The 24,239-nt window shown below is 65.2% G+C and overlaps 3 protein-coding genes across 3 annotated transcripts; all 3 read right to left on the bottom strand.

Moving 5' to 3' along the window:
• Positions 1-6: 6 nt before the first annotated feature.
• CHLRE_08g367350v5 (uncharacterized protein) lies at positions 7-4,648 on the bottom strand. The gene is made up of 9 exons (XM_043064960.1): positions 4,401-4,648; positions 3,884-4,120; positions 3,339-3,412; positions 2,881-3,012; positions 2,564-2,609; positions 2,254-2,338; positions 1,625-1,976; positions 1,076-1,275; positions 7-716 (listed from the first exon to the last, which is right to left on the bottom strand). The coding sequence occupies exons 1-9, from the start codon at positions 4,590-4,592 to the stop codon at positions 439-441; spliced, it is 1,596 nt and encodes a 531-aa protein (XP_042921961.1). The 5' UTR covers positions 4,593-4,648; the 3' UTR covers positions 7-438.
• Positions 4,649-4,696: 48 nt separating this feature from the next.
• On the bottom strand, positions 4,697-11,398 carry CHLRE_08g367300v5 (uncharacterized protein). The gene is made up of 10 exons (XM_043064959.1): positions 10,772-11,398; positions 10,385-10,627; positions 10,029-10,136; positions 9,434-9,797; positions 8,451-9,272; positions 7,877-7,983; positions 6,970-7,119; positions 6,581-6,631; positions 6,165-6,305; positions 4,697-5,678 (listed from the first exon to the last, which is right to left on the bottom strand). Exons 1-10 carry the CDS (start codon positions 11,159-11,161, stop codon positions 5,541-5,543), a joined length of 2,514 nt encoding a protein of 837 aa, XP_042921960.1. The 5' UTR covers positions 11,162-11,398; the 3' UTR covers positions 4,697-5,540.
• A 61-nt stretch (positions 11,399-11,459) lies between these two features.
• CHLRE_08g367250v5 (uncharacterized protein) lies at positions 11,460-24,168 on the bottom strand. The gene is made up of 27 exons (XM_043064958.1): positions 23,680-24,168; positions 23,355-23,409; positions 22,875-23,003; positions 22,555-22,690; positions 22,119-22,204; positions 21,862-21,909; positions 21,240-21,578; positions 20,962-21,086; positions 20,615-20,701; positions 19,971-20,271; positions 19,513-19,590; positions 19,007-19,180; positions 18,470-18,652; positions 18,202-18,330; positions 17,742-17,825; positions 16,790-17,541; positions 16,433-16,610; positions 15,770-16,211; positions 15,353-15,518; positions 14,950-15,104; positions 14,492-14,631; positions 13,903-14,202; positions 13,506-13,694; positions 13,060-13,154; positions 12,741-12,862; positions 12,109-12,272; positions 11,460-11,905 (listed from the first exon to the last, which is right to left on the bottom strand). Exons 1-27 carry the CDS (start codon positions 23,856-23,858, stop codon positions 11,846-11,848), a joined length of 4,896 nt encoding a protein of 1,631 aa, XP_042921959.1. The 5' UTR covers positions 23,859-24,168; the 3' UTR covers positions 11,460-11,845.
• Positions 24,169-24,239: the final 71 nt, after the last annotated feature.

Raw genomic sequence — 24,239 nt, 5'->3', positions numbered from 1 at the left:
CTTCCGGCATAGCGTCTGGGTTGGGTCTTGGCGATTACTGCATATTAGGCATTTGATCACACTCATCACAGCATGACATGCCGCGACCACCGCCGTAACATCACCATATGAAAGTATCCCCTTCCATGGCAAGTCCGCACAAGGGTACCTTGACATTTGTGTACATCCGGAGGCATCTTCCAGCTGCCATCCCGCTCCCGCCTGCTCACGCGCGCCTGCTCAAAAGCTGCAACATGGTGTCCGCTGAAGCTGAGCCTACGCGTGCCACAGCAGCCACTGCCAGCCGTTCACTCCAACCGCAATGCCGCAATCGCGCATCCCAATACACACGATCCCTCTCAGCAGCTTCCGCCACACCACTCTCGCCACATCAACTCACACAGTACTCATTCCGCACTCATCCGGCACTCATCAAGCAGTCCTCATTCCCCAGTGTCCTCAAGCTGCCGTGTTCTGCTTGCGATACTCTTCCACCAGGTCTACAATCGCGAGCGCAATGCGTCGCCGCTCGCTCCGCAGCACATTGATCGCAGCCGACAAGTCCTCGCCCGCGGGCGCCTCGGCCTCCGCCGGCGGCCGGCACGGCAACGGCGCGTCAGGTGCCGGCGGTGGCGGCGCGGGACCGGTGGGTGCGGCGTAGGCTTCCGCCTGTGCCTTGGCCCACTTGATGAGGGCGGGCGCGGGGCCGCCGCTGAATCCCTTGGTGGCGGGCGGGGCTGCGGGCAGGGGAGGGCGAGATGGATGGGCGTGGTCGGGTGACTGGGGTCAGTGTGGCAGTGCGGTGTACGCGGCCCGCCAGGACAGGCGGCAGCCATCCTTGCACCCGGCACTGCCATGGCACGAGGCCAGCCTGTGGCGCATGCCGTACGCGCCGTGCCTAGCTAGCCCCACCATAACACTTGACGAGTCAGCCCGTTGGGAACGCAACCCCCCTGCCGTGGCCTGTCCGCAAGCCCCGCCCCCCATACACACCGCACACACACACACACACACACACACACACACACACACACACACACACACACACACACACACACACACACACACACACACACACACGCACACACACACACACCTTGCCCCGCCGCCTCCTCCGCGTCCCGCGCCGCCTGCCAGTCGCCCGCCGCCTCCAGCACCGAGGCCAGGGCGCAGTAGACCAGGTTGCGCTCCTTCTCCGCGGCGGTCAGGTTGGCGCTGCTGCTGGGGCTGGTGACGGCGCCGCCAGACGCCTCCGCCGCCGCCGTGGCGCGCCGCTCGCTGATCGCCTCAGCCGCACTGCGAAAAAGACGGGGATGAAGGGGGGATGGGGCGTGGGGATAGGACGTGTCCGAGTGCGTTCATGCACGGCAGTGCATGCGGGGAGGGCGGAATGGTTGCTGGGTTTGATTGGGCGCCTGCACATCTCCTTCACATCCCCTGCACATCCCCTGCACATCCTCTTGCTGACCGTGCCAGCCATATAACCACCAGGCGCCCGTGCACTGGAGTTTGCCCAAGCCTCGAGAGCCCACCTTGCCATCCACCCCATTCAACACAAACGCGCACACACTCATATCCCAGTACTAATATCTAGTAAAAAGAAACACGCACACGCGCTCATGCATTGACAATACAAAACGCACACCTGATCATGGCCTGCTGCTTCAGCCGTGCCGCCGCCTCGGCCATTCCGGGCGGCAAATCCAATCGGTCGTTGACGTTGCCCGTTGACACGAACCCGTACTTTAGTAATGTACTGCGCCCGTCCAGTCCACCGCCGTAGCTGATGCACACCTCGAACCCGGATTCAATGGGCGTGTACCGCAACCGCGGTACGACAACGAACTCGCGTCGGTCGGGAGAGAGGTCTGCCGCGAACACGGCGTTGGGGTTGGGTGAGTGGTTGATGAGGCATGCCCAAGGCACGTAGGCGGCCAGGGGCGTTGGGTTGCCGGTGTTGGGGTCGGTCACCGAGACGGAGAAGGAGCGGGAGATGACTGCGGGGAGGGGGACGCGGATGGGGTGGGGGGTGGGGGGGGGGGGCAGGATGAATTGAATGCACGGTAAGTGGCGGCACGGAGGTGGCTGCATGCAAGTCGTTCCAGCCCCGGCTCAGCTTCCTGCAGGCTCCCGCCCCCACCCACGACACTCGTGCCCCGTACGGCTCCTGTGTGTGCTTGTGTCCGTGTGTGTCCGTGTGTATGAGAAACCGTCCATGCGCGGTCGCAACGGGCCCTGACGCCCTTGCAACCACCAGCACGTCTGGGCACTCACCCATGTCAAAGGCCCACCACAGGTCGTCTAGGCTGAACCCATCCACCGCCCCCGCCGCCTGCAGCTCCTCCACTGCCGCCGACACCTGCGGACGCAATCCCACCGGGGTGAGCGATCCGGCTTTCAGTTTGGGACCCACCGCTATCGTTGGACTTGGGCCCGGTCACGTAAACTCCGCCAGCACGGCAGAGGCATGACGTGGCAGCCCACACATCTCATATGCAGGAGGCACGAGGTGCGCAACCCGGTCAGCATCGAGGGCATGCTAGTGCATGTTCCTCCTCCTCCCCTCGCCCCCTCCTCCCCGCACCTGCTTGCGCATGTTGCTCAAAGTTGGCATCGCGTCCGGAGGCAGGCTGTGGCGCGGGTGGCGGACGCACGGGAGCAGCAGCAGGAGCAGGGCAGGACTTGTTGGCGGCGTGGGTACAGGCAGCCGCGGCCGGCGACACCGTACCCAACAGCGGCTGCTAAAACCACCCCACGAATCCGCTCAAAGAGATGACACGCCACGCATGCACCGGCTCTGAAACCCCATGTCCTGGAATGCACACGCTCTCGGTTTAGTTGGGACTGGAGTGAACTGCCCCCCTCTCCACCCCTCCTGACACCCCCCCCCCTGCCACGCACCGTGCCTCCTCCGTCGGGATGAGGCGCAGGCAGGACGCGGAGTCGCGCGGGAGCACGTGCGCCGCGAACTCAGCCAGAGGGGAGCCGGCGGCGGCGGGGCTGCGCGTGGCCCACAGGAACCAGGCCGATAGCCTGCATGGGTAGCATGCGTAGCATGGGTGCATGGGTGCGTGGGCATGAGGTTGAGGACTAGTGAACAGGCAAGAGTTGCAACCCGGGCGATGTCCCTTGAGGGCGGCTGAAAGCGCGGCAGGAGTTGCTTTGCTGACCCCGCCTCACACACGCACACATGTGTTTACTTCCCCTCCTTCCAGCACGCCAGGCCGCCAGGCCGCCACCCGGCCCTACCCCGCGCCCTAATTGCCTGCTGCAACAAGCCTCACGCGTGTACGACCGCTGCTGCTCAGTCCCCCGTGTCGCCGCCTAGCTGCCTGAGTAGTAAGCAGCTGGCTACCTACCTGGCCGCAGGCGGGCGCTCGGTGGCCAGCAGCAGCCGCACCAGCGCCTGCGGCAGCTGCACCTTGTTCAACTCCTGTGTGGGGGCCGGGGCGGGAGGGAGTCAGGGAGTCAGGGAGTCAGGGAGAGAGTGAGTGGGAGGTGAGGGATATGGGCAGGGTGTCGGCTGACGACGTGCGGCAATGGCATGCGCTCATGGGCTGGGCCTCGTGAGCCCCTGCAAGACCCAGTGTCCCATTCGCGGACCCTGTTTCTAGGCACATCCCCAGTCCATTCCATGCCATGCCGGCATGCCCCATGCCACTTTGGGTTGGTCGGCTTGTGCCCCGCAACCCCTGGCCTCTAAACGTCCGGCCCTCTAACCCTCTGTCCGACCTGGCCCTTCAGCCCTCAGGCCTTCTAGCCCGCCAACCCCAAAGCTGGCCGCCCCCCTGGCCGCCTACCACTCTTGGAGCATTTCAGAACCTTAAACATTCCGTCTTTTGAGCCTGAGGTGCGCGCCCCTGTTTTGGGACATATCCCCAGACCGCTCCTTGCCACGCCACACCTGCCACTCGTCCAACAGCTCCTCCTGCAGCTCCACTCCCTCCTGCCCCGGCGCGCACACCAGCGGCAGCCCCCACATCAGCGGCACACGCAGCAGCGGCGGCAGCGCCGGCGGCATGGCGCGCTGTTGACTCATCATCGCCTCCTCGTCCTTGATGGGGTCAGCTACCGCCGGCTCCGCACCGGGCGCGGGCTCGTAGAACAGGCCGCGGCCGCGCTCACCGGAGTCGATGCGGGTCTGTTGGAGGTGTGAGGCATGGGGTGGTGTGGCGCATGATGTGATCGGGGCTAGCAAGGAATCTCAGGAGGCATTGGTAAAGGGGTACGACGGTGGTGGGGGATAAGATGATAAGCAAGGAAACAGGCAGGCGCCATAGCGGTGTGCAGTGTAGTTCTGGTGAGCAAGGGCAAGGGCAACAGGGGTTTGTCGCCGGGCCATCGTGACAAGGGCACGCGGGGGTTTGTGTCAAGCAGCAAGACGCCGCCCATTCCACATGAATTATGTGTTTTCGTGTTACCTGGAGAAGGCACTGCTTGAGCGCGCCCTCAAGCGCCGCGGTCGGTGTTGCGGCGGTGGACGCCGATGATGCCGCCGCAGCGCTTGCAACAATTGGTAATGCACGGCGTGCATTTGCATTCTGGTAACAACAAGCTACATTTCTTCTATGGATGGAGGCTCGTGGAAGCGAGGCCCTCCTGTAAGCTTGCATTTTCTTCCTGCCTTTTAGTGGAAAGCCCTATGTATGAGCTGCTTGATTGATGTAATGCATAAAAATCAGCAATCAGTTTGGACAGTGAGCGAAATTCTTCTAGAAAGCTGCATGGGGTCTTGACACGGGAAACCGTTTGGCTAGCGCACTACCCACGCGCTATGTCAGCTGCACTCCCAGCAGCCCCGCGGAACCACGTCTTTCATACGACGGGTGGGTAACTTGGTAAGGGGGCCATCCAAACCAACAAGGCTGAAGCCTTAGCTACATCTGTGGCACCCTACGTATGACAAACCGTACCTCCTGGCGGTGTTGCCCAGCAACCCACACGATCTGCTCACCACCCCTGCTTCATCAGTAGCCTGGGGAATGCATCCCTACAGCAGGCTGATGCACATACACCTATCCTGGCATGGGCGAATGACTGCGCCATCCCGTGGTTGTTATGTTGTACCTAAGTAAAAAGTCCCCAAGCACACGCAAACGCCCTCTATTCCGGCTCACACCGCTCTCCCTCACACGCTCTCCTGCGCTCCTTCAATTAACTATTTCGCCCGTCCTCATCAGACCACCTACGCTACCACGGCTGCACCTAGCATACTTTCCTTGGCTGTTTGTCCGGTGGCAGTGCCGGCCCTACGCAGATCTAGTGTTTCATAGGCAAGTACCGTATCAGTTCCAAGCCAGGCGCCCCTGCATCCGCGCAACCGCTACAACACTGAGCGCCGAGCCAGGTGTCCCTTCCCGCCCGCGCCTCCGTCCGAACAGCGCCCTCAGCGGCTCAGACACAAGCCCCGCTCCAAGCCAACGATGGCTGTCTCTCATCCCTTGCCTCCTCACGGCCCTTCCTCCCCACCCTCTCCTTGCACCACAGAACCTCTCGGCAAGCACCTCCTCCACCCCCGCCCCCGCCCCCGCCTCCGCGCCCTCCTCCTCTCCCCTCAGCCCTCAATCCTCGAAGCCGTCTCCGTCCTCATCGTGCTTGTAGGTCAGCCCGAGGTCGTTGATGTCCGCCCCCGCCGGGTCCAGCGACCCCAGCGCCGCGGCGTCGGGCGGCTGGTACACCTGCGCCGTGTTGGCTTGCATCTGCGCAGCGCCGGGAGGGGAGGGGGATATTTTCATGCTTAATTAAGAAGAAGCGATGGGGGAGCGGGCACGACGACGTCAGGAAGCGGGCGAAGAAGCGCGAGCGGGGCGGCAGAGGTCGGAACAAGTGCAAAGGAGGTGAGACGTGGCCCACAGTATGGTCGGCGTGGTGGGCCAGGGGCGGCAGGGCCGCGGCCGCCGTCGCCGGCCCTGTCCACCAGCGGTGCCACTCCGGTGCCACACCAGGGCTATGACTGTTCGCCATAGCTCTGGTGTGGCACCTGAGTGGCACCGCTGCCAAACACCAGCACAGTGGCACACAGCGCCCCCTATAAAGCCTGCGCCGGGCGGCATCGCCCACCGTGCCGGCCCCAGCCGGAGCAGGCCGCCGCCGGCCCCAATGCCCACATTCCACTGTTTGTGACTCATGACCATTGCCCAGCAAAAGCATCGAGCCTTTCTCCTCCTCCTGGGCAGCCACCCCACCTGCAGCTCCTCCAGCTCCTTGGCCCGCGCCTCGTCTTTCTTGCGCTTCTCCTCCGCCGCCGCCTGCTCCTCCGCCTCGCGCATCTTGCGCTCCTCCTCCTCCTTGGCCTGCCGCGCCTCCGCCACCGCACGCAGCCGCTCCTGCGTGCGCGCCGCGTGTTCGTCCGTGCGTCATGTAAATGCGCGTTAGGGGACAGTGCGGAATGCATCCAGGCCCACAACCCGGTCACGTCCGAATGAAGTGGCGTGCGGTAGTTGGTCAAAGGTTGGCCGGCGCAGATGGAGCATTGCGTGGAGCAGGTAGGTGTGCTGGCACACAAGGCTCTCAGCCCTAGCCCGCCATAATGCCAGCTCAGCCCTAGACCGCCGTAATGCCAGTTCCCCGTCTCCTCATTATAAGTGCATGCCACACTCACCCGCTCGCGCTCCTGTTCCAGCTCCTTTCGCCGCTTCTCCTCCTCCTCTTTCTGTGCAGGCAGACAGACACCCGTGAGCGTTGAGAAGCGTGGTAAAGCGCTCGACAGAAGGACCTGTGATCTATGCAAATGACCTTCCGCTGCCCTGTGCTGCTGCTGTCCCAGACCGCGCTTGCCGCAGTGGACGCAGCAGACCACACCCCTCCGCACGAGTATCTTAGCGCGCCACCTTCAGCTGCCGGGCCCACCCCCTGCCCCGCCCCACGCGCACCGCCATTCCAGGCAGGTGTCCCAGCTCCCTCCCCCTCCATACACACACAGGTCCACTTGCACCGACGTCCAGCTCTTGCCCGCCCGCCCCTTCCACCTTTCCACACCATCACGCCCACCTGCAGCTTCTCCCGCTCCGCCACGCTGCGGAACGAGTCCCACAGGTCATCGCCGTCCTCGTCGCCGCCCACGCCGTCGCCGCCCTCGCCGCCGCCCTCTGCCCCGTCCTCCGCCGCGTCCTGCCAGGCCGACGCGTTCAGCACCACATCCTGTGTGCGTGCAGGTATGGGCGGGCAAGGGGGAGACACACAGGGTGCCGGAGCGCCGCAAACAGTGACTCGGGTTTGGAGGTTGAGAAGGCCTACCACAGGCACAACAGTAGTAGAGGAGCAGGCCACAACCGCTCACGCTGCCGCCACCCCGCGGTTGTCCACCCGCCACCAACCACCCTTGGCAGACCCTGCCGACGAACACAGACAGGCATCCATCGCGCGTCTCCGCCAAAGGCGCGGTTTGTACTACAGTATTTCCAGCGCAGTGCGCCATCGTTTTTACAACCTCGCACGCCACATTCCGGGCGTTAGGATTCTGGACGCAATTATGTGCAGGTATGCATCGGGCAACAGGTACCAAGCAAAGTTCCCATGCGGTCTGTGTGAGTCCCCGCTCAACTTTTGAGTCCGAGAAGGTGTGTCGAAGTAAGGCGTCGGGTGCGTGCTGTCATCAACGCATTTTGCAACGTCACACACGCGTGAAAATGAAAGTCGTGCGAGTCAACTCGCGAAGTCAAATTGTCCACATGGCATATGGGGTGAAGCGGGCACAGGCACTGAGCCGCCTGAGCCTCGCGTGCCGCCATGCCGTTTCGATAAACTCAGTAACACCACACGCGCTCACAATCGCGCCACACGTACAAAAGCCGTCAGCGTGCGCATACGCTTGAACGCAATATAAAAATACCACGCCACGCGCTTGCCGCCCTAACGCTAACACGCTTTGCCGCCGCCGCTGCTGCCGCCACCGCACCTTGTTTGACTTCTTGTCGGTTGCGATGGCGGACTTGTCCTTGGGCGCGGTCGCCGATTCGTCCACCGGAATCGCGGTACGCTGGTTTTTCACAAAGTTCGGCTGACCTGTGTGCAGCACACCACGGCACACCACGGGCGTCGGCAGCAGCGGCGGCGTCGGCAGCGGCGGCGGCGGGCGGCGGCAACGTCATCGGCACGGCACTACCCGACAGCCTCTGTCAGCCAAAGCCCCCGGCAGCGCCACTGACCGACCACACCAGCCGCAGCCACGCAACCGCGAACAACAACGCAACATGCCAATCCGCAGCCAAACGCAAGACAGCGACGGAGACAGCCGCACTCTGCGGCACACGCCTAGTCACAAAACCCCCAGCCAGCCGCAGCAACCGCAGCAACCGACTGAGCTGCCAGCTGTTCCCCTGCTGCTAGGGGTAATGGACTGTCAGCACTGCTACTGATGCGCCCCAGCTTCTGATCCAAAGATTGTGAGGCCATGCGGCGCTGCCCTGTGCTGGTTTGAAACTGCTACGCCGCCGCATCGGCTGCCACCTCAGCATTCGTCTCTTCTGGGCCAGCCCCCTCCTCCACCTCGGCCGCTGCTGCGTTTGCCTCCGGCTTATCGCCTGCCTCAGCAGCCTCCTCTGCTTCGGGCGCGGCCGCCTCTGCAGCCGCCTCCTTGGCCTCTGCACCGGCCTCGGCTTCCGCGGCCTCCGCCTCTTCAGCTGTCCCGCCCTCGCCCGGCTGCTGATCCTGTTCCATGGCCTCTGCGTCGCCGGCCTCGCTGGGCGCAGCCGTGCCAGCTGCTTCGGCCTCAGCCTCAGCCTCAGCCGCCTCTGCTGCACCACCCTTGGCCGCCTCAGGCCCCTCTGCCTCGGCCTCAGCTGCAGCGTCCCCCATTTCCGTGTCCTGAGCGCCGTCGTCGGGTTGCGCCTCCTCCGCGCCTGCGGCAGCGGCGGCGTCTGCGCCGGCGGCCTCGCTGGCAGGCGCAGCCTCCATGGCACCCTCAGCGTCATCCGCGGTCTCCTGCCCGCCGGCCTCGGCGCCTTCAGCAGCAGTGGCAGTCGGCTCCGCGCCCGCTTCCGTGGCCTCCGCGTCTGCCTCAGGCGCTTCAGTGCCCTCGGCTGTGTCTGCCCCGGCCTCCGCCTCGCCGTCGGCTTCCGTGGCCGTTGCCGTGGCCGTGGCAGCTGGCGCCATGTCAGCATCCCCACCCTCTCCCTCTGCCCCCTCCGTCCCCTCGGCCGGTTGCTGCTGTTGTTGCTGCTGCTGGTCTGGCTGCTGCGGTTGCTGCGGCTGCTGCGGCTGCTGTGCCTGCCCCACGCCAACCCCATTACTTTGCGGCTGCTCGACCATGTTAGATCCCTTGACGTCCTGCTCCGCCGAGTACCGGTCCGACTCTGTGGCGCGCAAGGAGAGGGAGCGGTAAGCCAGGCGGCAAGAGCACGGAGCTGAAATTGATGAGCCCTGGAAGTGCGAATGATTGCGTCGACAAGCATGCCATCACATCGACCTGCCCAGGACACTAGTCCCGCACCCATGCCGCCGCCCCCGCCCTCACCCGATCCGCTCTCCGTCCGTGCCGCCGGCTTCGCCGTATGCGCCTGCTGCTTGCCGTTGTCGTGTGCCGGCCGCGACACCGCGCCCGTCGCGCCACCACCTCCGGCCACGGCCCGCGACGGCGCCACCTTCGATGGCGCCACGTGCCCGGGGCCGCCGCCACCCGCACCGCGGTTGGCGACGCCGTCGCAGTACTCCCGCAGGCGCCACAGCGTGGTGTTGTCCAGCTGGTCGACATCCAGCTCGATCTCCTCGTCGTCGTCGGGGTTGACGTCCTTGAGGTTCTCCGCGATGATGTTGAGCACGTCCGCCAGCTGGTCGCCCTGCAGCTCGCTCAGCGCGATGCTCAGCTTGCGCTTCTCCACCTGCCAGGGCGAGAGCGGCGAGAGAGGAGGCATGGAGAACGAGGTGAAAGATGGTGCTAGGGCGAGGGGAAAGAGGGGTTGCATGCGTGCAAGGCAGGGCCGATGCATAGTGGAGACTGCGTCGGCACGCGCGGGGCACAAGGCGTGGTCTGGCATGGAAGCAGCAGCAGTGGGCTATGTGGTCCACGCACGACTGGCGAAAAGCAGCACAAGCGCACGTGTGAGGCGCACCGATGTCATGGCGCGCGTGGGGTCTGCCTCCTGCATCAGCTGTACTGAGTTGACGCGCTGCAGCAGCTGCCGCGCGCTCGACGCTATCCGCCGGTCCAGCGACACGTTCTGCATTGCGCAGGGCACGCCGCGGGGCAAGGGGTGAGCATGCGAGCACATAACGCAAACATACGTTGGCTGATATCAACTGCACGCTCCGGTTCAAGCTGGGCGGCAACACAGTGCGTCAGGGGTGATGGCAGCATGCAGGTACGTGTCCTTACACGCTGTGCGCTGCGCTGCGCCTGCGCTGCGCCTGCGCCGCCCCTGCGCAGACCTTCCATCTACCTCTTCATTCCCTGCTTCCGACGGCTCACCTGCGGGTCCCGCGTTGCCATCAGGTCATCCCAGCGCTGCTCGCAGTTGTAATCCGCCCACTTCCGCTCAAAGTCGTCCGACAGCTGGTCGCCCCACTGGCGCACCGACGTGCCGATTTGGTTGTAGGTGCGGCAGTTGGACCACACAAGCCGCATGTCCGCCGCAAACTCGCGCGGGTCGTTGTACCGGCGCTCTCTGAGCTTTGCCTTGATGGTCCCCAGGTCCATCGGATGCAAGATGAACTGCATACCCAAACAGGGGCGGAGCTCTGACTGCGCGCTCCAAGTGCAACCAGTGCAGCCTCGCAAACTATGCCAATGACCTGGTCGACACTCGTGCGACCGCGCCAAGTGGCACCCCTGAGCCAGAGACCCACTCTAGCCCACCTTGAGGTAATCCGGCACGCCATCCCGAACGGGGTCCACTGGACGCCCAAAGACCTGCGCGTTCTTCTTCTTCAGCAGGTAATCCACGGTCGAGCCACACAGCCTCCAGATGTCCTGGATCTTCTTGTCCGTCTCCGAATCGAGCTTCGGCCGCTTGGCGTCGGGGATCCCAGCCGGCAGCGATGGCCGCTTCACAGAGCTGCTGGCCGGCTTGCTGCCCGCGACTGCCACTGGCGCCGCAGCGCCCGGCCTGATGCCAACCTTCTCAAGGGCTCGAGAAAGTTTATTGAGGAGCTCGACGTTGACCGCTTGCCGCTGCTCGGTCAGTTTCTTTAACTCCTCAAACTTTGTCCGCGCCGACTGCGCCTGCTCTGGGCTGAGCGGAGCCATCTGTTAGCTGTGTCAGAGGCCGCCGGTTTGCTTGCTGGGTTTGCTGAGAGCCCAGCGGCCCTCCTCAGCCCCAGCGTCAGCTCAGGGGCGCCAGGAGCGCTGCGCACGGTTCTCCAGGTGGTAGGCGAGCGAGGTTGCCGCGAATGGGTCCTCGCCTCGAGGCCGGCTAGCAAAGGGCCGCGTTGGGCTCACAACTCGGCCGCAATATGATTTTTTCGTGGTCTCCTCGTGCTACAGAGTCAGGACTGGCAAACCAAGCAAGGTCAAAGCAGTCAGCGCCTCTGCAACCGCACTGTTTCGCAGTATTGTTTTACAAGTTAATGAGACGGTCACTCTACGAACATTGTGTTGTTTGTTAGTGCCTTGCACGCTGCACCAGACCCACACCTGAGCTTGACCAGCGATGCACCCATGGCGTCACCTCCACGTCGCGATTGCCCCGAGGTTTACCAAAGTAGACATTCTATCGTAACCTCAAATCATTTCATGCAGCTGCTCATCCTGCGCTTGGAGCTCGCAACTCCCACGCCATCCCTGCCACCATCCTCCGCGTACCGTCCGCTGCTTCCTTCATCCAGCCACTATCCAACTGACTCGCCAGCCAAAGCCACACCACCGCTGCGTGCCATGCACCTATCAATGGCAATGTATGAAGCTTAGAACTATGTCGCTTGTTGACGTCCATTAGGTGATGTTCTTGCGCAGCTCCAGCAGTGCCTCATACAAGGGTGCGTCCTTGATCGCCTGCGCCGCACGCATGACATTTGCAGACGGTAGGATCCATGGGTAACAAGCTTCAGGGATTCGGGGCTTCAGGGGGGCGTGTTACAAGGGTGGCGGAAAGCCATACCCTTGCAAGCCCTGGCCCATACGATACAACGCCTCCGCAGCGGCATGTAACAGCTTCCTACCCCAGCACCCCACACCCTACATAATGCACCCCGTACCTGCAGGAAGGATATGGATATCTTGCGCGCCAGCCCCAGCTCGCTCTGCAGCACGCGCCTCGCCTGGGGCTGCGTGTCTGCCAGCACCGCCAGCTCGTGTGCCGCGGTGGCGGCGGTGGACGTGAGGGCGGAGATGAGGGCGGGGTCCACGTACCGCCCGCGGCCTGGCGGGTCAGTGGCGTAGGCGGGGGAGGGTTGCGAGGTCGAGCCCATGGGAACAAGGTAAGGGCATCGGGAACATGGAACAGCGGGCAGTGCAGCAGGCGGGGGAGGGTGTGTGTGTAAATGCCCGAGCCCAACGATGAGTCCCATCATCTCCGGAGGAGGGGGGGGGGTTGTAAATACCAGCCCAAACTAAAACAAAGTAAGTTAAAAGAGTGGTGCACAGGCATAGGCGTTAGTTGTAAGCGGGGGAGGGGCGAGGGCGCCGACAGGATTGCCGGTATGTGCGGGGAAGGAAAGGGGTTGCAGGGGTTAGTGAGGCAGAAGAGTGCCGCAGCGGTGCTGCCGTGCTGCGGGTGGCGGCATGAGCCGGGCTGGGAGACAGCCCGCACATATGAATGACCTCAACGCAGCCGTCCACACTCGCTCCGCTGCCCCGCTCCGCTGCTGCCCTGCCTGCTCGCACACACCTGTCCTGTCTGCGCTCATGGTGTTGTACACCTGCTGGCACACGCCCCACAGCGAGCGCAGGATGGCTGCCAGCACCTGATCAGCGCTGTCCAGGGGCAGGCCGGAGCAGGGGCCGGAGGGGCTGCGAGGGAGGGAGAGGGGGGGGGAGCGGCAGGAGGTAAGGAGGGAGGCAGGTTATACACGCTGGGAACGCGCATGCAACCCTGCCCCTCCCCCGCCGCTACATGCACGCACACGTGCATCACGCCCCACGTTATCCCTCCATTGTGCTTGGACGGCTAACTCCTAATACGGTGCTAGGCCGCCGCCGCCACTCACGCCGCCGCCGCCGTCACCACCGCCTCCAACAGCTCCTCGTGTGCCGCCACCGCCGCCAACGCCGACACCACCGTGGACTTGCTGCCGCGCGGGTCCTGGAGGCGGCGCGGGGAAGCGGGCGTCGTGTTCATCAACCCACGAACAAGATAGCCACCGTTCATGCAAGAGGGAGTTATTGGTTTCCATGTATTGCGTCATGTTACAAGTTTTGAGGGCGGCTCCGCCGCTGGAGAGGGTACCTGCAAGCAAGGAACCGCGGTAGGCCAGGCACCTCCCTGCCACACACATACACCACTGCCGCATACCACCGCCCCGCACCACCACTTCCGCACCATCACACACACGCACCCTCACACACACGCACACGCACACACACACACACACACACACACACACACACACACACACACACACACACACACACACACACACACACACGCGCACACCTGGTTGAGGTAGGGGTAGGTGTCCCGGTTCATGACCTCGGCCAGGCCGGCGTAGGCGCCGCCCGCCAGCGCCGCCGCCGCGCCGCCGCCGCCGCCCAGCACCAGGTCTGCCAGCAGGTCGGCGGCGGCCAGGCGGGCGGGCCAGGCCATGGAGTGGTCCAGGCACAGCGAGGACAGGCGGGACAGCAGCTGCAGGGGGTGGGGTGGGAGGAGAGGGGTTGGGGGAGGCGAGGGGTGGGGAGGAAAGGGGTTTGGGAGGAGAGGGGTGTGGGACGGGGCGCGCTGTCTTGATGATGCGTTAGGTAGATGCATGGGCGAGCTGCAGGGGTTTGGACCAAACAAACCGTTGAGGCAGCCACTCCGCCCCCCCGCCACCCCCTGCCGGCCTCCACCCCACCTGCTCGTCCTCCGCAATGGACGCCAGCACCTCGGGCTGCGCGTCGCTGATGGCCAGCAGCGCCCGCGCCGCCGCCGCCTGCTCCGCCTGCTGCGCCGCGCTCAGCCGCAGGGTGGGCGGCGCGGTGGCGGTCTTGCGGCCCACGTGGCGAGGAGCCAGCGGCGCCCCCAGGCTGCCGGGAGCAGGGCGACTGTCGGCGCCGGTGGCCGTGTCGTGTGGGGACCCGGGGCCGCTGGGGGAGCCGGGAGGCGAGCCGCCCCCGCCGTTGGCGTCGGCTGGGTCGGAGGCGGACTTGGATGCCTGGTTGGTTACAAGGCAGCGGGGTGTGACAAGGGTGGGGATGGGGTAGGGTGGGGAATAGCGGCTGGCCTGAACCGCTAAGGCCGTCTGGCTGCGGCTGGTAGGAAGTAAAGGACGATAGCACGGACATCCTGACTCTCGCGGCGATATCACCACTCAGGCACCTACAACACCCACTCTGCTTGACCCCCTGCTCTGCCCTGCCCTGCCCTGCCCTGCCCTGCCCTGCCCTGCCCTGCCCTGCCCTGCCCTGCCCTGCCCTGCCCTGCCCTGCCCGACACCCTCGCACCTTGCCGCCCCCTCCCGGCCTCAACGCGCCAGCCAACATGGACACCAGCGCCGCCACCACACCGCTGGCCCGGTACACGGCGGGGAAGTCGCCGGGCGGCACCAGGCCCAACTCCGCAATCTGCTGCACCGAGCGAGCGACTGGGGACAGGCAGCCGGCAGGAAGGGAAAGGACCGACGCAGGCAGAGGCACGGGGGTTAGGGCGGGGTTACGTGCGCGGGCTCAACGAAGAATCCTTACACCCTCAAAACCCTTAACCCTTGCCCATACAAGTAATAACAGAAGCAGCAACCCCGCACCCCAACCCTCCCACTGCCCTCCCGCTGCCCCGCCCCACTTGCCCCCGCCTTGCAACTAACGCCTCTGCCCGTGCTCCGCTAGTTTAGCTCGGTTTACAATAGTTTGGACTGGTATCTACGCCCCCCCCCCGCTGCCCTCCTCCTCCTCCCCACACCCACTGGGCACTCGCAGCTCGGGCTGCCGCCCCAGCGCCTCCGCCCACAGCCGGTGCAGCGCCGCCAGGGAGGCCGCCGGCACCTGCCCGGGCGGGAGCAGGGCCAGGGAGGAGAAGTCCAGCTGCGTGGGCAGAGAGCGACAGGCGCGGCTGGCGTGCCTGCGGGTTGGGTTGGGTTGGGTTTGGGTTACTATATGTATGGGGGGTGGATGGGTGGGAGAGGGTGGGTGGCTTGCATCGATGGAGAGTGGCAGAATGGGGTTGGTGGATTCAGAGGCAGGTAGACAGTCAGGGTGCGGAGGCGCTTTCTGGGCAAGGACTGTACCGATAAGAGCGCAGTAAAGCTCCGGTTTGTGATCGTTAAATTGCGCGAGAAGGTTGTTTCCAAAAGGCGGGAACAGCCGCACCTGCAGAAGCCCTGCAGGGCCGCCAGCCCCCACAGCACTCCGCACAGCAGCTCCGACTGCAGCAGCAGCGCGTCCAGCACACACACCGTCAGGGTGGGGGCGGGCGCGCCGTCCTCGCCGCCGCCGCCGCCGCCGCCGCGCGGCGTGCCCGCCTGGCTACCGCCGCCTGTGGCAAGTACGTCAGTGGGCATGGCACGTCAGTTGCCAGTTGGGGGTTTGGCGTGGTGCCAGGAGTTTGCAAGCTGGCACCGCATGCCCGCGACACGTCAACAGGGCGTTCAAGAAGATTACACAGACATGCAAGTCGCCGCTAGGATACCAAATTTGCCTTGGTTACAAGAGGGGCCTGCTGACGCATTTTAAAAGCCCGTAACGTTTAAGCCAATTCACGGTACCAATTGACTCGGTAGGACTCACCGTTTGCGACCGCCGGCTGTAGCACTCCCGGGCCCAGCACCGCGAGGTCCACCGGGTCAAACAGCACCGAGTTTGCTACAGCCGCCACCACACGCCCGCTCTCCGCCGCCACAGGCAGCTCGCCGCTCACCGGCGGCAGCGCCGCCAGCGCCGCCTCGAGCGCCGCCTCAGCCTCGGCGTCTGACAAAGGCCGGCTACTGCCGGCGGCGGTAGCGCCCAGGCCGGCGGCTGTAGCAGCCGACGTGGAAGTCGAAAGGCCGGTGCCGGCGGGCGAGGAGCGGCTGTAGCTGGTGGGGCTGCTGGCGCTGGTGCTGGTGATACTACTGCCGCCGCCGGTGGCTGTGGCAGCTGGGCCGCGCGACCAGACCTTGTCCCGCAGTAGCAGCGCGAACTTGGGGCCGTTGTTGGGGGCGCTGTAGCCGCGCAGGGGGCTGTGCGTGGCCTGTGTGGCGTGAGTAGGTAATACAAGGTGAACGGTCGACATGAAGCATGGGATTGCGTGGCCTACAATGCGATGGTGTGCAGCGGGCGGCACGCAAGTTACGGGTTTGGGTGATGCGCGATGCGTGTGAGTTTTGCACAGCACACCGAAGGCATTTCAACAAACACGTGGCGTACAGCACCAGTACTGTATTAGCTAGCTTCTAAGATAGATAGAGGTACCTGAATGATGCCGTAGTTGGAGTCCAGCGGATACCGCATGGGACGGCCCACAGCATCCTTTGGGTAGCTCAGGCCGCCGCCGCCGCCGCCGTTGGTGAAACCGCTAAAACCGCCGTACCCGCCGCCGTACCCGGAGCTGCCCACTCCCGCGCCGTAGCCGCCGGGGCCGCGCGGGGACCTGCAACGTGGGTACGTGTGTCGCGCGTCTCTTCCGGGACTTCGCAAGGGTCATAAGGAGAGGGTGCGAGCTCCTATCAGCCATGCGGGAGTAAGGACACACCCACATAGCCCATACAGACCTCCCACTCCCAGGCCGTGTCACTCCCCTCTTAACCCCTTCAGAGGCCCTGACCGCACCTGGGACTGGCAGCGGCGCTGCCGCCAGGTCGTGCTGAAGCAGGCCGTGCCGACCCGGGCCCGGCGTAGTAGCCTGCGCCAAAGCCCGCCGTGCCACCCCCGGCCCCTCCAGCCCCCGCCAGGCTGCGAGCCGACTGAGGGCGGGAGGGCCCAGCGGAGCCCGGCCGGCTCCTCCCGGCCGTACCGCCGCCGCCGCCGCCGTACACACTGCCGCCGCCAACCGACATGCTGGACGCCTGCGCCGACAGCAGCCCGCTAGTGCCGTTGGGCGTGCCAAACCCCAGCAGCCCCAGCACACCCGGCGGCCCCCCACCCGCCCCCGGCGGTCCGCCCGACACCGCCGCCACCCAGTCCGCGCCGGCACCGCTCCCGTACAGGTGCACCACTAGCGCCGCCAGGTTGGATCCAGATCCACTGGATCCAGCTCCCGGCCCGGATCCAGTCCCGGATCCGGATCCGCCTATCACAGGCGCCAGCGAGCGCGCCAGCAGCCCCAGGAGGTGTCCCGCGGGGTGGGAGGGGTCCTTAGCCATAATGTTATGGGACGCCAGAGCCAAAGCCTTGGCAGCATCGCCCGCGCCTCCGGCGCCGGCGCCACCGTTTGGAGAGCCGGCGCCGCCGCCCGGGCTGCGGGCGGTGCCGGAAGCGGCGGCGGCGGCCTTGGTGGGCGTGGAGCCGGCGGCGCTGGTTGGAAAGGCGCGGACGAAAGCGGCGTGCGCCTCGGACAGCGCCCCGCTAGCAGCGGCGACGGCCTGCGTGCGGTGCAATGCAGGCACGGTGCAGTACGACACAGCTGTAACGATGTACGGTAAGCAACCGCATGTACCGTGCGTGCGGTATCGCAAACCCGGCACAATGTTTGAGACTATAGGCCATGTGGAGGCCCGTGCGCCTGGTGATTACGGCCCCCGACCTCGCCACCCGGTTGACTTGACGACGGCTCGGCCCTTGCCTGTGTGCGCGCGCCCAGCAGCTCCACCAGCCCCTCGCAGTCCGCCAGCACCGCCCCCAGCTCCAGCTCCTCCGACTCCAGGTCCTGAGCGGCAGGTGGCGGTGTGGTGGGTGTGGTGGGTGTGGTGGTGGTGGTGGTGGTGGTGGTGGTGGTGGTGGTGGTGGTGGTGGTGGTGGTGGTGGTGGTGGTGGTGGTGGTGGAGAGCAGTGAGAAGCGGGCATGAGTAGACGAAGGGGGACATAAAAAGGAGGAAGAAACAAGGAGAAGGAAAAGCTTTGCGCAGGGAGCGATTGTAACAAACACAGTACACAGCAGGTTCGATTGGAGCAGCCGGCGCAGTCTTTCGCCAAAAACACCCTCCGTTGCGAAGGCAAGTGTGACGTACGGTACATACGCGTCCTGGTGGGCCGCTCCCGCCATGCCCATCCATCCCACCCGCTCCACCCTTCCCGCCACCCACCAGCAGCTTCCCCTCCAGCTCCGCCGCCCGCGCCGCGCCGCTGCGGCTGTTGGAGGGGGAGCCCGCCGGCCCGCGCGCCGAGTAGGTCAGCCGCAACGACTTGCGCAGCTTTGCAGACTCGGCCGAAACCTGAGAGGGGTTGTGTTAACAAGATAAGGAAACGCAGAAGCACAAGGAGCAGACGAGGGTGCACGCATGTGTGTTGGAGTTCCCATCTCCCTTCCCCGCCAGCGCCTCCAATCCTATGTGTCCAATGCCGCCGCCGCACCTGCTTCAGCCGCACCGCCGCCCGCCGGCTCACGCCTGCCAGCGCCGCCTCCTCACGGCCCATGGCCCCGCCCGCCGCCGCCAGCGCGCCCGCCATGTCCGGGTGCAGCCCCAGGTCCGCCGCCAGCGCCGCCAGCTCGGCCGCCAGCGAGCGCAGGCCGGACAGCACACCCGACAGCCGGACCTGCGAGACACACACGCGAGGAAGCCACAGAGTGGGCACAGCGAGGGCCGAGGGCAGCGAGGGCCGAGGCGCATGCGACACAGCAACACAGCTGCCGCGCTTGGCAATTGTTGTGGCGCTGCTGTGTGCGACGGCTGGCAGGCGCTCGTTACCACTTTCGGGCTGCAACCTGCTCAACCCAGACTGGCAACCATTTCGCAACCTCGAACAGCAGTTGTCCCCATTGCGCCCCCCATACCACCCACGACAACGGACACGACAACGACCACAGCAACCGACCACAATAACCGACAACTGCTGCAACACCCCAACACAGGAACCCGGCACGCCACAGCTCGCGCCGCAGCCACTCACCACCGCCTGCACCAGCCCGCCGCCCAGGGCCTTGGCCTGCATGGCCGCCGCGTGCTGCGGGCTGCTGGCGGTGCTGTTGGCGCTGGTGGTGTGGGCGGGGGTGGCGCCCGGGCTGCCGGGGCCCGTGCTGCTGCTGGCGGGCGACTTGACACACGTGGACAGGTACAGCAGGACCTGTGTGGGATTCAGCAACGTGTTGCCACCCGTAACTCGAATAGTAACCAATCCGCAAACCCTTGTTTTGAAAAAAAACACTGCCCGTAAGCCTGGGGAACCCCCACGGCATACGGTAGATGTATAACACTACAAACATGGCAACTCGGTAGGTACATGCCGATTTGCAAAATGACCGCAGTGCGCAGAACCGCAGGTGATAGGGTGGGAGGTAAGTTGGGAGGCAGAGCGCATGCCCAGGTGGGCGCTGGGAGCCTGGCCCCTCGGAGCCTCGTCACACACACGAGGCAGTGCCGTGCCCAAGGCCCGTGCACCCACACGCCGCCGCACACCTGGCTGAGCAGTGCCAGGTTGGGTCGGGCCAGTTTGACCTTGGGGGGCGCGCGTGCGCCGTGTGCGTCCAGCCAGGCCTGGGGAGAGGTGGGCGGAGACAGGAGGCGGAGGCGGAGGCGGAGGGTGGGTTGCAAGTACCAGCCCAAACGACACCAAACCAAAGCAAGCCGAACTAGCGGAGTACAGGCAGGGAGGCGATGGGGGTGGAGGCGGAGGGTGGGGCAGGAGAGGACACTACGGCGAGTGCACCGGTGACGTAAGCCTGTACACAACGCAACGCGACCACTCACCTCTCACCTGCAACTCCAGACCTGACCACTACCAGTTCCCTACGCCCGGAACCGCTCCCGCCTCGCCACACCCTCCAGCCCCACCACACCCACCAGTCCCACCACACCCACCAGCTCCACCACACCCACCAGCCCCACCAGCTGCCACCCCACCAACCCGCACCCACCGCCGCCGCCGCCTCCATTCGGGCCATTCGGTCGCTCTGCCAGCGCACCGGCCCCACCGCCCGTCGCACAGTGCTCAGCTCCAGCCGCAGATCCTCCACCGCCTCCTCCGCCTCCGCCGCCGCCTCGCCAGCCGCCGCCGCCGCCTCCTCCGCGCGCGCCGCCGCGCCCTCCGCCTCCCGCCGGGCGCGGCGCTGCTCCGGCGAGCCGCCGAGCGGGTGCCGTGAGGCCTTCACGGCGGCGTCGGCGTCGGCGGCTCGCTCCAGAGCCAGGTCGAGTGCGGCGTGGGCGTCCTCCAGCGCCCTGTGCGTGTGTGGGCGCCAGGGGAGCGCATTGTGGGGAACCGGGCGCGTTTGTGAAACACCCTTGGGAGGATTCACAGCGGGTTGAGCGGAAGCAAGAGGTTTTTGTCCTTGCGGCGACTTTCGACTTTGGCCCTTCCCACGCCTTGCGTGTCGTGGCACACATACGCACCGTGTCAGGTGGAGAGGGCATCCCCCCGGCCGAGCTAGTCGACATCGTCGGTAAAGATTGCTGTTACCCCAAGATTGCCCACCGTCTACCATTTCCTTAGCTTATCATGAGTGTAACTCCCCCCCATGAGTGGAACTCCCCGCCGCCGCCACTCCTCCCCAATCCTCCCCACCTGCGTGTGTCCGCCGCGGCGTCCTTGACCTCCGCCAGCCTCTGGCCCAGGCTGCGCTGCCGCTCCTGCAGGTGCTCCAGCTCGTAGCTGCAGCGAGAGTGCAGGCAGTAGGAGTGAGGGAGTGGGGGGCAGGAAGGCCGGGAGTGATTGATGGTCACAAGGGGGAAGAAACCGTGGGGCGGTTACAAGAGTTGGGTAGATGCAGACAAACCGGGTGCGAGGGAGTAGCCGATTAGGCAACAACGGACTAAGTCTCCGCAATTATGCGGCAGGTGTGCATCCCTGAGTGCAGACCAGCGGACGGAGGCACCACCACATGCCAGTGGCACCACGGCGCCCGCCCCCACCTGTTCTTCTCGATCACCGCCCGTGCGTTGTCCGCCGCCGTCTCCGCCAGGCCCTGCCCCAGCGCCCTCAGCGCGCCCGCCTCCACCGCCACATAGCTGCACAGGCACTCCAGAGCGTCGCTCTCCTGGGGGCGGGAGGGCCGGGGGTGGGGGTTGCATTGTGCAGGCGGGGTGGGCAGGGTGGGCGCAGGGTCCTAACGAGCGGATTAGCAGTCAGGCGAGGCGCGGTAAGCGGTGCCCCGCCCCGCCCCACCCCTGTCTCTGCCCCGACCCCTCACCTCCAGCTGCCGCTCCATGGCCCGCACCGCGCCCCGCCCCAGGCTGGCCGCCCAGCGTGACGACGGCGGCAGCGTCACGGCGCGCAGCAGCAGCGCCGCCGCATCGGCAGGCAGCACCGCGCCGCTGGTCTGGTCCGGGTCGATGGTCCTCTGGTACAGCACGGCCAGCGACTGGTAGAAACCAGACGTGCGCACGGCGACGTACAGGTCCGGCGTCTCGGAGGCGAGGGCGAGGAGGGCCAGCGCGCAGGCGGCGGCGTCGCGGGGCGAGGCGACGGCGGCGCCGCCGGCGCCGCTGGTGGGCCGCTCCCCTGGCCCCGGCGCGTTGGCGATGGCGGCCTGTGGTGCCGGGTAGTGTGTCGGATGTATGTGTGTGCTATAGGGAGAATGAGGGAGAGGGGAGCGCACAAATGCGCACGGTATAGCTGTATGGCCATTGGGTGCGGTTGCATGTAAGACGGGGCCCGTTCCTGCGTGTGGGTGCGCGTGGGTGTGCAGGTAAGGGGGCGAAGCCGCAGCCCCGAACGGGGGCCCGGTGCCTTCGCTGCAATGAGAGTGGCACGTTGCGAGCTCACACGCACCATGCATATGCCAGTTCAACCCCAGCCCCGCCCGGCCCCACCTGCAGTGCGGGGATGATCCGGCTGTCCAACACGTGCACGTCGTTGGACTGCGGGCGAGTGGGTGGCGGGCGGGGGCAAGCGAGGAGGCAACGCGATGGGAATGAGTTTGGACATGTGCACATGTTTGCGGCATGGCAGATTGTTGCATTATGGCGACTTCAGGACAGCTACACTAGGTGCACGGTGGCGGTATTGAACACCTACCGCCCCCACCCCCACCCCATCGGAATGATTCGTCAAGAATGTAACCCCCCACCTGGCTGATGTGCGGCGCGGTGATGGCGATCAGGCGCGCCGCCGCCAACAGCACACGACTGCTGGTGGTGACAGTCAGGATGTAGCCTGGAACGGGGGTAGGAGCGTGGGGTAGGAGGGAGGCATGAGGGGTTTTATTTTGACGAAGAGGGTTTGGGAAGAAGGGGGGTTGGAAAGGTTGAGAAGGAGAGGGCTTGCCGGCGGCGGCTTTGGCCGTGGGCGCGCCATACGTGCAGTGGCCGTTTCCGCTTGCGTAAGGCTAACCACGACTACCGGTACAGCCACGGGTACATGTCCCACACAGCCACTTCCTCAACTACCGGTGCCCCCGCACTCAGCCCAGCTGCCCCGCCCTAGCTGCCCACTGCTCCCCGTCTTCAGGCTTAGGTGTATGAGTGCTGACCGCACAGATTCACACCCCTCAACACTGCTCTCACCAATTTGCTCCAGCACCTCGGGCCGTATGATGGCTGGGCCCAGCAGCTTGAGGTGCGGCGGCTTGAGCGGCGCGGCGTGGTCCTCGTGCGGCGCCGTGGCCAGCAGCAACGAGGACAGAGCCAGCAGGCAGGCCTCCTGCATGCGGACGAGGGAGGGAGGGAGGGAGGGGAAGCCGTTGTGATTGTATGTGAACGGGAAACAAAACGTGTGTTAAGATAGCACGAAGCTGCGTGTCGCCCAGCCCAACACAAGCAACCGCCACACCCAGCCCAACAAACACACACGCACACACAGACGCCCATCACGCACACACCCCTACCTGCACTGGCAGCTCCTCGTCACAGGCCAGCACGTCCGCCAGGCTGCCCACCACCCCCAGATCCACGGCCGCAGCCAGCGCCTGGCCCGACTGGGCGCGGGGCAGGAAGGACGGCAGCGCGCCCAGGCCCTGGAGTGCACAACACGTGCGTGCCGTGTGGGTATGTCGTGAGGGTATGTCGTCCTAGGAAAGCACACCAGTGGAAATGTGGTGGTTGTGTGCGTGTGCGTGTTTCGTGTGTGCGTGTGCGGCCGTGAAGGGGTGCAGGGGAGGTGCCGGATCAAGGGTGAGGAGGCGGGTTTCTATCTGTCCCGGGTATACCGAGTCTCCCAGAGCCCAGCAACAGGTCTATGGTATGCGCTGGGGAAAAGAGGCTGGTACAGGAAGGTGGGGTGAACCTCTGATGGCATGGAGCCGGGTGAAACACACGGACACGGGGTGCCCAGTGGGACCATCAGTGAGCCATCCGCCCGCGCGCACCTGCGCCGCCAGCACGCGTGTGGCTGTATCCCCGCCGTACAGCTGTCTCAGGTAGCTGCATTGCGGATGTGGAGACGGAGTGATTGTGTGTGATTGTGTGTGTGGAGTGTGTAGAGACACGGGTGATGTGCACCTCCCGCGGCTTCCCGAGCGGAAGGGGCTGCCTGGCTTCACCCTGCACTTGCCCGTCTTAGCGGCCCGCATACCAGACTACGCGCAAACAATGGCTTTGATCTGTACGTCGCCTGTGAAGCTTTGCTTGATTGCCACCAACTGCCAGGCCGCAAGAGCCCAACCGAGCATTCAAGCACACGACTCAACCCACCTGTCTACGATGTCACGTGGGCGGGCTGAGGCCGCCGTGGGCGAGTCGCGGCCACTGCCTGGCGTCAGCCGGCCCCCTGAGGCGCCTCCCCCGGGGGAGTGGCCGGGGCTGTCGCCGGGGGGAGGGGGCACCACCTGCAGTCGGCCCGACGGCGAGCGGGCCGAGCCAGACCGGGCCATTTCCATCGTCGCGGGCATGATGCGCCCGTGTGGCCGGCGGACTGCTGCACAGTGGTCGTTTTAGAGTTTGAGTTCGGCTGAACAGCAAGACAAGGCTGCCAGGAACCAGTGCGCTTCGCTCGACAGCTCTTTCTCAGGCACCGCGAACACACATGTTCTCCGATGTCGTCGTTGAGGAGGCAAGGCACAAGCGGACGAATTAGGTACAGTCCTCTAAAGCTGTTATACGACTATGTGGTCGATCTAAACTTCAGGCGCCATAAACGAGCACGCGCGCAGTGAAAGTCGAGGCTCTCTCTTCTACTTAGCATTCAGGGACGCAATCTACTAATGCCCAATCATATTGTAATCAATGCCCTGTTCTGCGAGCGGGTCGAGCTG

This window comes from Chlamydomonas reinhardtii, chromosome 8 (assembly GCF_000002595.2).
Source record: "Chlamydomonas reinhardtii strain CC-503 cw92 mt+ chromosome 8, whole genome shotgun sequence".
In the NCBI taxonomy this organism is placed as follows: domain Eukaryota; kingdom Viridiplantae; phylum Chlorophyta; class Chlorophyceae; order Chlamydomonadales; family Chlamydomonadaceae; genus Chlamydomonas; species Chlamydomonas reinhardtii.
Note: the sequence above shows the minus strand (reverse complement) of the source record. Positions and strands in the feature narration are given on the sequence as shown.

Bases quoted from the DNA above. Each gene is read 5' to 3' on its own strand.
- CHLRE_08g367300v5 (XM_043064959.1), bottom strand. From the start codon at position 11,161: ATGGCTCCGCTCAGCCCAGAGCAGGCGCAGTCGGCGCGGACAAAGTTT. The intron at 7,120-7,876 runs GTGCGGTGGCGG...GCACGCACACAG, and splicing joins CCGACAAGAAGTCAAACAAG to GATGTGGTGCTGAACGCGTC. The intron at 6,632-6,969 runs GTGGGCGTGATG...CTGCCTGCACAG, and splicing joins CGGAGCGGGAGAAGCTGCAG to AAAGAGGAGGAGGAGAAGCG.
- CHLRE_08g367350v5 (XM_043064960.1), bottom strand. From the start codon at position 4,592: ATGCAAGCTTACAGGAGGGCCTCGCTTCCACGAGCCTCCATCCATAGA. The intron at 4,121-4,400 runs GTAACACGAAAA...CACCTCCAACAG, and splicing joins TCAAGCAGTGCCTTCTCCAG to ACCCGCATCGACTCCGGTGA. The intron at 717-1,075 runs GTGTGTGTGTGT...CCCTGCCCGCAG, and splicing joins GGAGGAGGCGGCGGGGCAAG to CCCCGCCCGCCACCAAGGGA.
- CHLRE_08g367250v5 (XM_043064958.1), bottom strand. From the start codon at position 23,858: ATGGCCCGGTCTGGCTCGGCCCGCTCGCCGTCGGGCCGACTGCAGGTG. The intron at 22,205-22,554 runs GTGAGAGCAGTG...CCCCCGTTCCAG, and splicing joins CGAGGTGCTGGAGCAAATTG to GCTACATCCTGACTGTCACC. The intron at 20,702-20,961 runs GTGGGGGCGGGC...CTCTCGCTGCAG, and splicing joins GCGGTGATCGAGAAGAACAG to CTACGAGCTGGAGCACCTGC.